This window comes from Engraulis encrasicolus, unplaced genomic scaffold (assembly GCF_034702125.1).
Source record: "Engraulis encrasicolus isolate BLACKSEA-1 unplaced genomic scaffold, IST_EnEncr_1.0 scaffold_26_np1212, whole genome shotgun sequence".
In the NCBI taxonomy this organism is placed as follows: Eukaryota; Metazoa; Chordata; class Actinopteri; order Clupeiformes; family Engraulidae; genus Engraulis; species Engraulis encrasicolus.
In genome coordinates, this window is record NW_026945555.1 from 450,906 (window position 1) to 468,543 (window position 17,638).

Genomic DNA, 17,638 nt, shown 5'->3' on the forward strand with positions numbered 1-17,638 from the left:
TTGGGATCAGGTTACATTCAATCAGTTGCACTGCTACACAGTTGTCAAAGAATATTGCAACAATGTTGCAAAGATGTTCCTAGAAGGTTGAAGAAGTTTTGAACTACATATGAAATCTTGATAAAAGTGCTAAATAAGTCATTCCATACCAATGGAATGGGGTTCAAATAGACATTGAAGAGAAAGGATTGAAATCACCTTTCAAAACTAGACTGCCTGTGCAGTCGCCTTCGACTGCTTAAGGTATATCCCGAAACGCAACGCTTTCAGTCCCCCATCATTCCTACCACTCCCGTCCACCTTTTCATAAACGTATATGATCAATACAAAATATTAAAGAAATGACGTGCATAGGCTTAAAACCAAATGACTATTGTGAAAATGAAGCAAAAAATGGGGCAAATGGTAACACTGTTTTAATGGTTTACTATTACAGTGAATATTCCACATTAGGTACAGTGTAATAACCATTGCAACACTATCTAATACCATGTAATACCAGTGTAACACCATGTACCAATTTTGTACTACATCATGTATTTTTGTGTAAGTGGTATTACATGGTATTGCATATTGTTACACTGGTATTACACTAGTATTACATGGTATTAAATATTGTACATTGGTTATTACACTGTACCTGGTATTACCTATTGTTACACTGGTATTACACTAGTATTACATGGTATTAAATATTGTTACACTGTACCCAATATGGTAGATTCACTTAAATGGTGAACTGTTAAAATAAGGTAGTACCGGGCAAATCAATCCACCCAGTCAGAAGTTATGGGCCAAATAAAAATTGTGCCATTTTGAAACTGTTGACCTCCAAACTCAAATCAGTTCATGAACCTACCCTAGAGCATTAACACACCAAATCTGGGACAAATCCATCCGATTGGTCAGAAGTTATGAGCCAAACAAAAATTCGGCCATCTTGAATTCAGCCATCTTGAAAGTGTTGGCCTCCAAACTCGAATAAGTTCATGAACCTACCCTAGAACATTAACACACCAAATCTGGGAGAAATCCATCCACCCAGTCAGAAGTTATGGGCCAAACAAAAATTCGGCCATCTTGAATTCAGCCATCTTGAAAGTGTTGACCTCCAAACTCGAATCAGTTCATGAACCTGCCCTAGAGCATTCACCCAAAAAATCTGGGACAAATCCAAACATCCGTTCAAAAGTTATCGCGTTAACACGAAAGACCTTACGCGGCGGACGCGGCGGACGCGGCGGACGCGGCGGCGCACGCAAAACCATTACATCCCTGACGCTCCGCGTTTCGGGGATATAATAATAACTGGTATCCTTTCCAAGTTAAAAACTATTTGATAAGGGGAGGGTGTGTGGATTGTCTTTAGAGAGTGTGTAGATTGCCTTAAGTTCTGAAGGCATGTAACGCCGCATTATGTAATAACGGTGCAATATGTAATAATGTAACAAATTATTACATAATGTGGTGACAATCGCCGCATTGTGTAATAATTTACGCATTTCGTAATACATTTCTTGAACGCATTTCGTAATAACTTTTTTCTCATCTTGTAATAAATTATTACAAAATGCGAAATTTATTACGGAATACGGCCGCAACTTTTTTTTTGATGGAAATGTAATAAGATGGTGCATTATGTAATAATCTATATGGATATGTTTTTTCTGCACTTGGATTCAGTAGGCGCAGCACACACACATAGTCTCAGTGACATGGTATAGTCACTGCCCTCTCTCTCTCTCATTCTTCGCAGTTCTCAAACTGCTCGAGAGTCGCGAATGATGCGGTTAAAACCGTTAAGAAATAATTTCACAACTTGTTGCGTGGAACGAGTCCAACGAATGTCTCGCACTTTCTGCTACATTACACCAATTTACAGCGACATTAAATAGGCCAGGTCTAAACACTTCACGAGGTGGTGAAAACTAAATTAAATATCTAAATTAAATATCTTGGATAGCCTATATAGACCTAGGCCTAACTAGATTTGTTGCAATACAGATTCATTTTCTAGAGCCAGAAGTGTTCCGCTGGACTGACGAAACCGAACACGATCAAGTTTGCAACTTCTTTCCCTCGTGCGCTGTCCGTCAGCACCACCTGTCATTAGACGTCCGATTATAGCTTTCATTACGTGCTGAGGGAAAAACTCTCGCCATTAGGCCTATGTGCTGTTGCACTGTTGTGAGGGATATCACCAAATAATTTAGATAAAAGTCAGAACATTATTTTGGCAATGAAAGGCACACAGGTGGCTGGAAGCTCAAGCAGTCTTCAGTCTGTTCATTTAAGTTTTTGGGTGCTCTTGGATATCGGGGATCAGTTCAGAGAGAAGAGTTCATCCAGGCACTCCAAAATAAGGTGCCCAAACGATAAGTTACATTAAAAAGCCTTTAATGGTACTGGGCTGGGGTTACATTAAAAAGCCGACATGTTTCGACCTCACCAGGTCTTCATCATTGAAAAGAAAGGCCTCCCTTAAATAGTGACATCACCACATGTGACCCATAAGCACTACACACATTTGCGCACACCATAGAAAACAAAGATTAAAAATAGCCTGGGGTAATAAGTGATGCCACAGAAAAAATGACCAGAAGTACAAATAAAAATCACAAAAACAAGTAAAATCAATATCCTCATTTAGACCAGTATAGCGCATGGCATCCAGTTGGTGTATCCAAAAAGTCTGCCTCTGATTAGGCCTAAGTCTTTTTAGCCTGTCCCCACCCCTCGGAAGAGGTTTGATATGCTCGACGCCCTGTAGGCGAGTACATTTAGGGTTTAACCCCAAAAAAATTGATACAAAAGGTTTTTTTATGGATTCTATTACTATTGGACCTGCTAAATGACATACTAAAAATCTAGTAAAATCTGACTTTGGGAAATTAGTTTTTTTCAACATGGCTGCTAGGCTTATTATAAGGGTCAAGAGACACTCCGGGTGAATAGGCCTAAAATTTTAGCTTGCCGATATCACCATGAAACTTAATCCGGTGATTACTCACATATTTGTGAGAAAAAAATGTATTGCAAGTTTTATGAAATGTTATGTTTTAATATGGTAATTGAACTATATCTAATTAAATATGCATTAAATTTCGAAATGCAAAACCTCAAAATCTGAAAAAGCCAAGCTCAAAATTACTCTTTTATTCTGTTTCTAGTAAGCCAGAAGATATCTTCAGAAGAGATTATGTACATCTCTTTTTGTTTTGTAAAATCTAAAAATCTTTGTGCAGACACACCAGCTACCATTTGTTTTTTCAAAACATGATTATTTAACATCTCTCTTAGGTAAATAATTGCGTTTTATGTGTCTCAAGTTCTTCCAGACATTCTTTGAGTCTGGTGGCATCATTGTTAGCATGTATCAAGGGCAAGGTCAGCTGTCCTCAAATCATAGCCTCTCCACAGAGGTGTCCTAAGGGCTGGTGCTGGGACTCCTATTTGCCATGTACACCACATCACTGGGCCATGTTATCTGTTCTCACAGCTTCTCATACTACTGTTACACCGATGAAGCACAGTTACTTTGTGCCAGATGACTCCACGGTCACACACATTTACGCTTGCCTCTCTGAACTATCCACAAGTATGAAGGAATGCAACCTTCAGTTGAGCCTCGCCCAAATGCACTGCTGGTGATCCCAGCCAAAGATTTAGGTTTCCATGATATCGAGCTCAATATGGATTCTGCTACTGTTGCCTCAAATAAGGCCACAAGAAATCTAGGTGTCATTGTTGATGACCATCTATCATTCTCTGACCACATAGCCTCAGTTTCCCAGTCATGCCCTCTTTTTCATGCCCTAATTGAATACAAGGCCCTGACCCTTGCCTATGACGCTACAACAGGCCCTACTCTGGCTTACCTGAAAGCTATGCTAAAGCCCTATGTCCTTTCAGGACATTGTCTGTCTCCAGTACCAACCGTTTCACCTTGCCCTCTACTTACACATGTAGTGGCTCCTGTCTATTCAGTTCAGCTGCTGAAAGACCCAAAATACATAGTGACACCATGATTCATCACTGATGATGTGCCCTGACAAACAGCACATGGATATTATCATAGCAGTAGTGTCTTTATCCACCCAAACAGCACTCCAAACAAACAGATCCTGAAAACATGTTAGTTCATGCCAATGTAATTATCATGTAGTAACCTTTATTTTTAAAACTTTGATCTTGAAAATGACACCTTTCCTGAAGTCAGATTTTCCTAGATTTTTAGTATGTTATTAAGGACACTTAGGGGTAACAAAATCAGTTGAAAAACCTTTTGTATCAATTTTTTTGGGGTTAGGTCTTTTTTTTGCATAGATGTACTCGCCTAGGCGAGTACATTTAGGGTTTAACCCCAAAAAAATTGATACAAAAGGTTTTTCTATGGATTCTATTACTATTGGACCTGCTAAATGACATACTAAAAATCTAGTAAAATCTGACTTTGGGAAATGAGTTTTTTCAACATGGCTGCCATAGGCTTATTATATGGGTCAAGAGACACTCCAGGTGAATAGGCCAAAATATTTAGCTTGCCGATATCACCATGAAACTTAATCCGGTGATTACTCACATATTTGTGAGAAAAAAATGTATTGCAAGTTTTCTGAAATGTTATGTTTTAATATGCTAATTGGACTATATGTAATTAAATATGCATTACATTTCAAAATGCAAAACCTCAAAATCTGAAAAAGCCAAGCTCAAAATTACTCTTTTATTTTGTTTCTAGCAAGCCAGAAGATATCTTCAGAAGAGATTATGGACATATCTTTTTGTTTTGTAGTAAATCTAAAAATCTTTGTGCAGACACACCAGCTAGCATTTTTTTTTTCAAAAGATGATTATTTAACATCTCTCTTAGATAAATAATTGAGTTTTATGTTTCTTTTCCAGACATTCTTTGAGTCTGGTGGTATCATTCTTAGCATGTATCAAGGGCAAGGTCAGCTGTCCTCAAATCATAACCTCTCCACAGAGGTGTCCTAAGGGCTGGTGCTGGGACTCCTATTTGCCATGTACACCACATCACTGGGTCATGTTATCTGTTCTCACAGCTTCTCATACTACTGTTACACCAATGAAGCACAGTTACTTTGTGCCAGATGACTCCACGGTCACACACATTTCCGCTTGCCTCTCTGAACTATCCACAAGTATGAAGGAATGCAACCTTCAGTTGAGCCTCGCCCAAATGCACTGCTGGTGATCCCAGCCAAAGATTTAGGTTGCCATGATTTCGAGCTCACAAGAAATCTAGGTGTCATTGATGATGACCATCTATCATTCTCTGACCACATAGCCTCAGTTTCCCAGTCATGTCCTCTTTTTCATGCCCTAATTGAATACAAGGCCCTGACCCTTGCCTATGAAGCTACAACAGGCCCTACTCTGGCTTACCCGAAAGCTATGCTAAAGCCCTATGTCCTTTCAGGACATTGTCTGTCTCCAGTACCAACCGTTTCACCTTGCCCTCTACTTACACATGTAGTGGCTCCTGTCTATTCAGTTCAGCTGCTGAAAGACCCAAAATACCCAGTGACACCATGATTCATCACTGATGATGTGCCCTGACAAACAGCACATGGATATTATCATAGCAGTAGTGTCTTTATCCACCCAAACAGCACTCCAAACAAACAGATCCTGAAAATATGTTAGTTCATGCCAATGTAATTATCATGTAGTAACATTTATTTTAAAAAACTTTGATCTTGAAAATGACACCTTTCCTGAAGTCAGATTTTCCTAGATTTTTAGTATGTTATTAAGGACACTTAGAGGTAACAAAATCAGTTGAAAAACCTTTTGTATCAATTTTTTTGGGGTTAGGTCTTTTTTTTGCATAGATGTACTCGCCTAATTTGATAAGGGGAGGGTGTGTGGATTGTCTTCAGCCATTGGTTTTCTGCAAACTTCTGAAGGCATCAACGTGACAGCTGTACACGATATAGTTTTCAGCAAAAAGGAGGTGTGGCTCATCATACCTTTGGTCAGGTGGAGGTTCCGCCCCTTTGAACCTGAGTGGCTCATCCTTTGACTTGTCACTCCTCATGGACACACAGCTCCCTGTAGGAGACCCTGGTCTCTTCTCTATGCCACTAACGATCAGAGAGAAAAGAGCTTTAGAAACCACGATTCAGAGAGTAGCATGTTGAGATCAGGTTACATTCAATTTAACAACATGACACAATGTCCAAAAGTTCATGCTTAAATACAGTAGTCCAGAAAAGCGTTTTTAACTTGAAGTAACCAAACGCGGAAGTGTAGGGGCTGGAGCGACAGTCAAGTTTAAAGGCGTCTGGGATGACATGCTGGCCAGGCACGGCATCACATGCCTTCAGTAGATATACTGTATTTGATTGATGTAGTCTTTAACAAAATGCTCCAGTTATCTTTAGATGATCTCACATCTTCACAGCAGTCCCTCGACATTGATATTTTAGTGCAGTATTGCTCTATTAATGCCTTCAGTAGATATACTGTATTTATGTAAAACATATTCTCTTGTTTTCTAATTCTTCCTGAGATTATTAGAATCACTTTCTCAAAAGTCAATGACCATGGAAGAAAAACCATCACGGTCTGAACAGCAGGCCTCTGAAATCTGGAAAACTCACATTCAATGTCATTTTCAGAGCAATCAAACACCTTGTGTGTGATGGGACGTCTGTGATAATTGACTTTTTATGAAAGTGTGTCTAGTAATCTCAGTAGGAACATAACTTCAACAACTTATATGAAGCTCAAATAAGTCTTCTGATGGCCTATGCAGAGGACAGCAAAATACTGCAATAAAATGTTGATCGCTCCCATTAGTTAAAGATAGTATTTAGTGTCATCTTAATGTTTCTATTTAATATAGACTTTGCTTAAATATGTAGGTTTGGCTTTACATTTAACATGTAAATTTACATAACCATCCCAGAGAAGTGATCTATCATGTCAAAGTCAACAGCACTGAACATCAGCCAATGAGGTGGGGCTCAACATACCTTTGGTCAGATGCAGGTTCCGCCCTTTTGAACCTGAGGGGCTCATCCTTTGATTTGTCACTCCTCATGGACACACAGCTCCCTGTAGGAGACCCTGATCTCTTCTCTATTGCACTAACGATCAGAGAGTAAAGTGTTTTAGAACCAAGATTCAGAATGTAGCATGTTGAGATCACGTTACATTCAATCAGTTAAACTACTACACAGTTGTCAAAGAATATTGCAACAATGCAGCAATGATCATCCTACAAGCTTGAAGAAGTTTGAACTACATATGAAACCTTAACAAAAGTGTTACATAGGTCATTCCACGCCAATTGAACAAATCTGTCTGAAGGTACCTGAGGCCAGGTGGATGTCCCGCCCCTTTGAACCTGAGTGGCTCATCCATTGACTTGTCGCTCCTCATGGACACACAGCTCCCTGTAGGAGACCCTGGTCTCTTCTCTTTGCCACTAACCATCAGAGAGAAAAGTGTTTTAGAAACCAATATTCAGAATGTAACATGTTGAGATCAGGTTACATTCAGTCCGTTGCTCTACTACACAGTTGTAAAAGAATTTTGCAACAATGCAGCAATGATGGTCTTAGAAGGTTGAAGAAGTTTTGAACTACATATGAAATCATGATAAAAGCGCTAAATAGGTAATTCCACGCCAATTGAACAAATATCCACCCTCTTGCATCTCAAACTATACTGACAATATTCCTGGGGTAACAATCAGTGCTGGGAGTAACGGCGTTAGAGTATAACAGCGTTACAAATGGAGCCTCACTTTGAGTAACGGAATAATTACTTAATTACTTTATCCATAACTGTAACGCTGTTGCCGTTACTCGGGAGGTAACGTCATGCACTGCAATTTTATGAATTGAGGCGCCAGTGTGCACTGGCTGCTGACAAAATCTAGGAGCAAATGGCAACGACAAAGCTGTACCAAGCTGGCTTTTAATATGCTCACATTCACCCTTTGCTTGCATGAGAACAAAATAGCTGAACGTGATTTGCTAAAAAAGTGTTAAGGAGCGGAGTGTCAGCTATGCTCCCACGTGCGTAAACACAAGTCATTCTACACACCAAGTTCACAGGAAGCGCATGGATAAAGAATAGAAGAGACAACGGCAGTAAAGCCGCGAGGTTGCATGTTCCAATGGCAAATACCAGAATCATTTCACGCTAGTTGCAGTCAAAGGCAAGAATGTTCATATCCAACGTATACTGTGCCTTGGAAACAAAGTTATGTCTGTAAGGCGCGACTCTAATTTCACTAAGCACCTCTCAACATCGTATGGTGGCACACCTCCAAGCCATCCAGCTAGTTTCAATTGTATGGAAGAGGGAGAGGGAGGCAAGCCAAACCTGATTTCTCAGGACACGAGTGAGCGCAACAAAATAATCGCCAGGTATGTGGTTGAAAACATGTTGCCCCATCCACTGTGGGGTCGAAGTTGTTAAGGGCTCTTGTTGCAAAAAAAATCCATCTCGTGGAAGAGAAATGAGCACATCCCTACGTTGTGAACTGGATTAACATTCACCATTGATAATAGGCCAGGGTCATGAAGATATTTGATAGCATCTTGAGACAAAATAACATCACAGAACAAGGATGGAAACACCATTTAACTGTTCGTTTCTTTGACATTTTAAGCACAAAAAAAAGTAACACAAAAAATACTTTTCCTGGTAACTAGTTACTTTTATAGTGAAGTAACGCTGTTACTAACGCAATTAATTTCTGGAGAAGTATCTGGTACTTGTAATTAGTTACTTTTCAAAGTAACTTTCCCAACACTGGTTACAATAGACATCCAAAAGAAAGATTTGAAATCCCCTTTCAAAATAAGTGGTGTCCTTCCCAAGTTAAAGACTATTTGAGAAGGGGAGGGTGTGTGGATTGTCTTCAGCCATTGGTTTTCTGCAAACTTCTGAAGGCATCAACGTGACAGCTGTACACTATAGATATAGTTTTCAGCAAAAAGGAGGTGTGGCTCATCATACCTTTGGTCAGGTGGAGGTTCCGCCCCTTTGAACCTGAGTGGCTCATCCTTTGACTTGTCACTCCTCATGGACACACAGCTCCCTGTAGGAGACCCTGGTCTCTTCTCTATGCCACTAACGATCAGAGAGAAAAGAGCTTTAGAAACCACGATTCAGAGAGTAGCATGTTGAGATCAGGTTACATTCAATTTAACAACATGACACAATGTCCAAAAGTTCATGCTTAAATACAGTAGTCCAGAAAAGCGTTTTTAACTTGAAGTAACCAAACGCGGAAGTGTAGGGGCTGGAGCGACAGTCAAGTTTAAAGGCGTCTGGGATGACATGCTGGCCAGGCACGGCATCACATGCCTTCAGTAGATATACTGTATTTGATTGATGTAGTCTTTAACAAAATGCTCCAGTTATCTTTAGATGATCTCACATCTTCACAGCAGTCCCTCGACATTGATATTTTAGTGCAGTATTGCTCTGTTAATGCCTTCAGTAGATATACTGTATTTATGTAAAACATATTCTCTTGTTTTCTAATTCTTCCTGAGATTATTAGAATCACTTTCTCAAAAGTCAATGACCATGGAAGAAAAACCATCACGGTCTGAACAGCAGGCCTCTGAAATCTGGAAAACTCACATTCAATGTCATTTTCAGAGCAATCAAACACCTTGTGTGTGATGGGACGTCTGTGATAATTGACTTTTTATGAAAGTGTGTCTAGTAATCTCAGTAGGAACATAACTTCAACAACTTATATGAAGCTCAAATAAGTCTTCTGATGGCCTATGCAGAGGACAGCAAAATACTGCAATAAAATGTTGATCGCTCCCATTAGTTAAAGATAGTATTTAGTGTCATCTTAATGTTTCTATTTAATATAGACTTTGCTTAAATATGTAGGTTTGGCTTTACATTTAACATGTAAATTTACATAACCATCCCAGAGAAGTGATCTATCATGTCAAAGTCAACAGCACTGAACATCAGCCAATGAGGTGGGGCTCAACATACCTTTGGTCAGATGCAGGTTCCGCCCTTTTGAACCTGAGGGGCTCATCCTTTGATTTGTCACTCCTCATGGACACACAGCTCCCTGTAGGAGACCCTGATCTCTTCTCTATTGCACTAACGATCAGAGAGTAAAGTGTTTTAGAACCAAGATTCAGAATGTAGCATGTTGAGATCACGTTACATTCAATCAGTTAAACTACTACACAGTTGTCAAAGAATATTGCAACAATGCAGCAATGATCATCCTACAAGCTTGAAGAAGTTTGAACTACATATGAAACCTTAACAAAAGTGTTACATAGGTCATTCCACGCCAATTGAACAAATCTGTCTGAAGGTACCTGAGGCCAGGTGGATGTCCCGCCCCTTTGAACCTGAGTGGCTCATCCATTGACTTGTCGCTCCTCATGGACACACAGCTCCCTGTAGGAGACCCTGGTCTCTTCTCTTTGCCACTAACCATCAGAGAGAAAAGTGTTTTAGAAACCAATATTCAGAATGTAACATGTTGAGATCAGGTTACATTCAGTCCGTTGCTCTACTACACAGTTGTAAAAGAATTTTGCAACAATGCAGCAATGATGGTCTTAGAAGGTTGAAGAAGTTTTGAACTACATATGAAATCATGATAAAAGCGCTAAATAGGTAATTCCACGCCAATTGAACAAATATCCACCCTCTTGCATCTCAAACTATACTGACAATATTCCTGGGGTTACAATCAGTGCTGGGAGTAACGGCGTTAGAGTATAACGGCGTTACAAATGGAGCCTCATTTTGAGTAACGGAATAATTACTTAATTACTTTATCCATAACTGTAACGCTGTTGCCGTTACTCGGGAGGTAACGTCATGCACTGCAATTTTATGAATTGAGGCGCCAGTGTGCACTGGCTGCTGACAAAATCTAGGAGCAAATGGCAATAACAAAGCTGTACCAAGCTGGCTTTTAATATGCTCACATTCACCCTTTGCTTGCATGAGAACAAAATAGCTGAACGTGATTTGCTAAAAAAGTGTTAAGGAGCGGAGTGTCAGCTATGCTCCCACGTGCGTAAACACAAGTCATTCTACACACCAAGTTCACAGGAAGCGCATGGATAAAGAATAGAAGAGACAACGGCAGTAAAGCCGCGAGGTTGCATGTTCCAATGGCAAATACCAGAATCATTTCACGCTAGTTGCAGTCAAAGCTAAGAATGTTCATATCCAACGTATACTGTGCCTTGGAAACAAAGTTATGTCTGTAAGGCGCGACTCTAATTTCACTAAGCACTTCTCAACATCGCATGGTGGCACACCTCCAAGCCATGCAGCTAGTTTCAATTGTATCGAAGAGGGAGAGGGAGGCAAGCCAAACCTGATTTCTCAGGACACGAGTGAGCGCAACAAAATAATCGCCAGGTATGTGGTTGAAAACATGATGCCCCATCCACTGTGGGGTCGAAGTTGTTAAGGGCTCTTGTTGCAAAAAAATCCATCTCGTGGAAGAGAAATGAGCACATCCCTACGTTGTGAACTGGATTAACATTCACCATTGATAATAGGCCAGGGTCATGAAGATATTTGATAGCATCTTGAGACAAAATAACATCACAGCCAAAATAACATCACAGAACAAGGATGAAAACACCATTTAACTGTTCGTTTCTTTGACATTTTAAGCACAAAAAAGTAACACAAAAAATAATTTTATAGTGAAGTAACGCTGTTACTAACACAATTACTTTCTGGAGAAGTATCTGGTACTTGTAATTAGTTACTTTTCAAAGTAACTTTCCCAGCACTGGTTACAATAGACATCCAAAAGAAAGGTTTGAAATCACCTTTCAAAATAAGTGGTGTCCTTTCCAAGTTAAAGACTATTTGATAAGGGGAGGGTGTGTGGATTGTCTTCAGCCATTGGTTTTCTGCAAAGTTCAAAGTTGAAGGTATCAACGTGACAGCGGTACACTATTGATATAGTTTTCAGCAAAAAGGAGGTGTGGCTCATCATACCTTTGGTCAGGTGGAGGTTCCGCCCCTTTGAACCTGAGTGGCTCATCCTTTGACTTGTCACTCCTCATGGACACACAGCTCCCTGTAGGAGACCCTGGTCTCTTCTCTATGCCACTAACAAATAAGAGGAAAAAAGTATTTAAAAAGAAAAACTACATACAGAAAGTAGGATTTTGGAAACTGGTTTCATTCAGTCAGTTGTACTACTACACAGCTGTAGATGATAATCACAACAATTTTGCAATGATGGTCCTGGGAGGTTAAAGAAATGTTAAACTAAATATGAAATCGTGCTAGAAGTCCTTGATCTAAATGTCTAATCCACAACTGTTCAAAGATAGTTCAGAGGAGTAGATGGGTGCACATTCCACCCGATGGGCCAGTTGCAGGACAATGAGAGTAGATCCAAGTGAAAAAGAAGTCCGTGACACCGCTTGTCTTACTGTGAATTTAATTTGCCTGATGAAGACCTGAAGGTCGAAACATTGCTCTATTAACCCTATACTGCACACATTATTATCCCATCATGGAAAAAAATCTTACTGTGGTTTTTGTCACATAAAATGAACTTCTTAAGACATATTTGCATTTATTTATTTTTTTTATTTATTTTTGGGGGGGGGGGTACTTTTAGGTTTGTTGCCATATGGCAACATTGTGCAGTTACGGAAAGGATCTAGTGTACATTTTCCCTCCAAGACAAAACAAGGGTCATACAACATTATGGATTATTTTATAGAAATATAATTGTTTTTATCTCAGAAAAACATAGTTCACACAAGTTCAAGGGAGTTATTTAACACATTTTTGCCACTGAGAGAACAAGTGAATGCTGTTTATTATATCCCCGAAAAAAACAGTATTTCAGTGGTATTACGTTGGCCAATCATCAATGAATATATTTGCTGTCAACATAAAATCTGTGCATAGATTTGCACAAAAATGTGTATGGTAACTGTCTATAATATGTAAATTAACTGATTTATTTTTGGAAGCCAACACTTTCAAGATGGCCGACATTCAAGATGGCCGATTTGCGACCCAGGCATCTTTCAACATAACCGACAGTTTGTTTGTCATAACTTTTGAATGGATGCTTGGATTTACACTAAACCTTGTGTGATAACACTCTGTAATAAGTAAATAAGCCATGTAAAATTGTGAGGCCAGTGCTTTCAAGATAGCTGACTTTCAAGATGGCTGACTTTGAAGTTGGCAATCTTTCGAGACGGCCTACCTTTTGTTTAGGCCACAACTTTTCAATGGGTGCTGGGATTTGCAGTAAATCTTGTGTGTTAATAATATAATTGGCTTATGAGCTGTTGGAAATTTGGATATTATGCTTTTAAAATGGCTGACTTTCAAAATGGTTGACTTTGTACAATATTTTTTGATCGGGTTGACAGATTTGCACAAACGTTGTGTGCTAATTAGCCTAATTATAACAGACACATGAAGTCAAAACATTTTGGAGGCTGGAAATGGTCAAGATGACAGTAGCTTTATGCTCTAATCTGGGGTTTGGGGATTTTTGTGGTATACCTCTGGCAATCGGGGGAGGCTGCATAGGCCTTGTTCGCTTTTCTGCATGTGCTCAGAGTGAAAACTCATAAAACAGTTCTGTACACCTATTATAACATTTTTTATGTTCTTTACAGACTGCCATTTACACTAATTATAAATATGATCAGTTATCAATCATTCAATCAATAAATAAATCAATTAATCAATCAATTAGAATTGGGTAATTGTATCAATACACTTTCCCTATTGACCGTCTTGTTCCATTACCGCACAATGTTGCCGTATGGCAACACACCTATTTTTCAACATAAAAATGAAATAATTTTAGTTGAAAACAAAACAAAATGGTGAAAACAGATCATGACTAACTATAGATCATCTAAATCAAGTAGGTAGCAAGCTTCACTCAGGTTTCTTGATAACTTTTATGGGTGCTGTCCCAACTTAATACTTACAATCAAAGAAAAGGGGGCCGCATCTTGCCTCAATTTTTTTTCTTTATTTTTCTGTGCAAAGACGCGTTTCGGCGTGTGCCTTCCTCAGTGTGCAAAACCTTTTTTGCACACTGAGGAAGGCACACGCCGAAACGCGTCTGTGCACAGAAAAATAAAGAAAAAAAATTGATGCAAGGTGCGCCCCCCTTTTCTTTGATTCTAACTATAGATCATCCCAATATTTTTTTAAATTTTGTAAATATTTCAAAAAGTGTGAGAAATCTTGACCAATGCCAGAGCAATCTGTCAAGGACACACGCTCATGTACAGTGAGGGAAAGAGCGAGCCTGGGGCAGTGTGTAGTGTCATGTGATGTCAACAAACCACATAATTGGATAAAACAAGGCCACAGTTTCAATATGAAAACCAATCAGTGTCTATTATTTATATTTAAATACCAGGAAATGCCAAAAGAATGGTATGTTGCCATATGGCAACACCGTGCAGTATAGGGTTAAATACAACTTTGCCTGATGAAGACTTGAAGGTCGAAACGTTGCTCTATTAAATACACGGTTAGACAAGCAGTGTCGCGGACGTCTTTTTCACTTAAATGTTCAAAGATAAAGATTAAATCCACACCTGCAGTGTCTGTCTTTGCTCAAGCAAATGTTTACAGTAGTTGCTGCTCAGAGCAACACAATTGACATCAGGTGGCTCATTCTTTGACCTGTCACTCCTCATGGACAGCCTGGTCTATTCTCCATGCCACGAACAAACACAGATAATGTTTGCTCATATGTTTTAAACCTTATCTCATGGGCCTGAATATGGGTGACTCTTTGGTTTGATACAGAGCAATAGATGAATATTGAGCCTAAATCTAAAATTTTAATATAAAATTATTGAACGTGTTCTTCCTTCCTGAAGTCGAGATTGTCTTGAGTCCAAGTTACCTATGAGAGTGAGCTGCCAGTTCCTGTCCCAGCTGGGACTCCTGGTTACCAGGGGAACTCATCCTGAGGAGCCCGTACTGACCCTCTCCTCCACCAGATGGCAGCACCTCACCTCATTACCTGGTCAGGACACACAACATTGTATACATATTTTGGTTGCCCACTGTTACATTACATTATACTTAGCAGCCACTTTTGTCCAAAGTGACGTACAGACATCGCAGGGTATTAGTTACAGTCACAGGAATGTAGGGTTAGGTGTCTTAATCAAGGGCACCTTACCCAGGTGAAAAAGTGGTTCAATTTAGTACAATAAAAGCATGACTGAAGTGTACTTACAGTATATCACAAAAGTGAATACACCCCTCACAGTTTTGCAGATGTTTGAGTTTATCTTTTCATAGGAAAGCATTACAGAAATGTAACTTTGACACAATGATTAGTGACCTTTTAACAACATATTTAACCGCTTAAATTTCCTGTTCACTCAGAAAAAAACTAAATACAGCCATTAATGTTTGAACATGTACTCACAAAAGTGAGTACACCCCAGATTAAAATCCGGTAGAGAAGGGGCTATGTTGGCTCGAATCGTCTCGAAATGAAAAGGGATGACAAGGGAGGTCATCAGTGTGCGTTTCAACCTTTCTTTGCATTGAACTTTTAAATTTTGAGTCTGCATCTGGCTTAAATAGATTGGTGTGAGATTTGAATGCAATCCTATGGAGAATATCATGATCTGCTTCAGTAGTCACAGTGCATGTTGACATGTATGTTTCTTTTAGGTGTATTTCAGATTGCCAATGTTGACAGCATTCATGCATCCCCAAACCATGTCAGTCCCACTACCATGCTTGGCTTATGAGAGTCTAAACCTTTTTTGTACAACTCACTTGTTTACCACCACACATGCTTGACACCATCTAAAGCAAATTTGTTTATCTTGGTCTCAAGAGAGATGAACAGACCAAGGATATGGATCACTGGAACCATGTTGTGTGATCTGAAGAGACCAAGATAAACAAATTTGCTTTAGATGGTGTCAAGCATGTGTGGTGGTAAACAAGTGAGTTTTACAAAAAAGGTGTATCCTCTCATAAGCCAAGCATGGTAGTGGGACTGACATGGTTTGGGGATGCCAGAATGCTGTCAACATTGGCAATCTGAAATACACCTAAAAGAAACATGCATGTCAACATGCACTGTGACTACTGAAGCAGATCATGATATTCTCCATAGGATTGCATTCAAATCTCACACCAATCTATTTAAGCCAGATGCAGACTCAAAATTTAAAAGTTCAATGCAAAGAAAGGTTGAAACGCACACTGATGACCTCCCTTGTCATCCCTTTTCATTTCGTTTCATTTTGAGACGATTCGAGCCAACATAGCCCCTTCTCTACCGGATTTTAATCTGGGGTGTACTCACTTTTGTGAGTACATGTTCAAACATTAATGGCTGTATTTTTTTTTTTCTGAGTGAACAAGAAATTTAAGCGGTTAAATATGTTGTTAAAAGGTCACTAATCATTGTGTCAAAGTTACATTTCTGTAATGCTTTCCTATGAAAAGATATACTCAAACATCTGCAAAACTGTGAGGGGTGTATTCACTTTCGTGATATACTGTAGCATGTTAAAAGTGCACTCGTGCTTTTTGTGCTAAGAAAAAGTATGTTTACAATATGCTTATTTAAAGTGTACTTAAAATTAGATGTAATTAAGTTGCTCTCAAAGAAAGTACACTTAGCGAACCATACTTCAAGTGGACTTCGAAGATGTTTGGCTAAAGTGTATTTAGAGGAATATACTAATAGTGTTCTAATAGTGAACTTACTAAAAGTGTATTTTTTAATAACATATTGCAATTGTACTTTTTTAAAGTGCAATATGATTACACTTCACCCAAATGTCTTTGAAGTGTGATTTTCTATTGTGCGCTTTAAAGTAAATCGTTTTAACATATTGCAAGTACACTTTTTCTAAGTGCACCATGATTGTACTTCACCCAAAAATCTTCAAAGTGTGCTTATGTCACAGGTGGGGCGCGCGTTTGCTGGCCGCGCCCACTTTGATACTACTACCCTGGGAGTTCACTGCACAACACCAAAAACCAAGACACAAGTTCCAGTTTTCGTTCTATTTACCACCACTGGATTAAAAGTCAAAAGGGGTAGGCCTAGTTGTCTCTGTTCATTACCCACGGGGGAACCCACCCACGCCCAAGTCTGAAGTCTCCAATGGAATGCTTGGACAGTCCAGCCACCAAGTCCATCCGTGCGGGGGTTGCGAGGTGAATTACACTGCAACGGGGGCATGGCACACACGTTCAATCGGGAGCAGCTGGCGGTGATGAGAAGCGATGGGAGTTCTTCTGCGTAGGCCCGGAATAGCTGGTTGGTCTTCAGCAGTCTTGGGTGCGAGCGAGAGGAAAAGAGAGAGAGAGAGAGCGAGAGAGAGAGAGAGAGAGAGAGAGAGAGAGAGCGGCGCACTCACGGCGCGCAGTAACCAGGCGAATACGAGTCACTCATCTTCACGGTGGGGTGCATGTCCATCTCACCCCTTTCCATCGAGGCAGGTTCACCTGGCCGTCACTCTGATTGCGGACTCCTTCTGGGCACTATGCCAGTCGCGCTCTCCTCCGAGCTGCCAGTTTGCCTTCTGATCCATAGGATCGCGTCCACTTCTCATCCAACTTCTCGTCCCTTTCGCCT

At 39.8% G+C, this 17,638-nt stretch overlaps 1 protein-coding gene across 1 annotated transcript in view; it reads right to left on the reverse strand.

Moving 5' to 3' along the window:
- Window positions 1-17,638, reverse strand: part of LOC134442946 (NACHT, LRR and PYD domains-containing protein 3-like) — a 59,556-nt gene that overhangs the window by 34,438 nt on the left and 7,480 nt on the right. The window contains exons 2-9 of the mRNA XM_063192904.1: window positions 14,924-15,043; window positions 12,010-12,123; window positions 10,353-10,466; window positions 10,012-10,125; window positions 9,004-9,117; window positions 7,346-7,459; window positions 7,005-7,118; window positions 5,997-6,110 (exon numbers count right to left, since the gene is read on the reverse strand). Of these exons, the coding sequence (XP_063048974.1) occupies window positions 5,997-6,110; window positions 7,005-7,118; window positions 7,346-7,459; window positions 9,004-9,117; window positions 10,012-10,125; window positions 10,353-10,466; window positions 12,010-12,123; window positions 14,924-14,985 (860 nt within the window). The 5' untranslated portion in view covers window positions 14,986-15,043. The remainder of the gene's footprint in view (window positions 1-5,996; window positions 6,111-7,004; window positions 7,119-7,345; window positions 7,460-9,003; window positions 9,118-10,011; window positions 10,126-10,352; window positions 10,467-12,009; window positions 12,124-14,923; window positions 15,044-17,638) is intronic.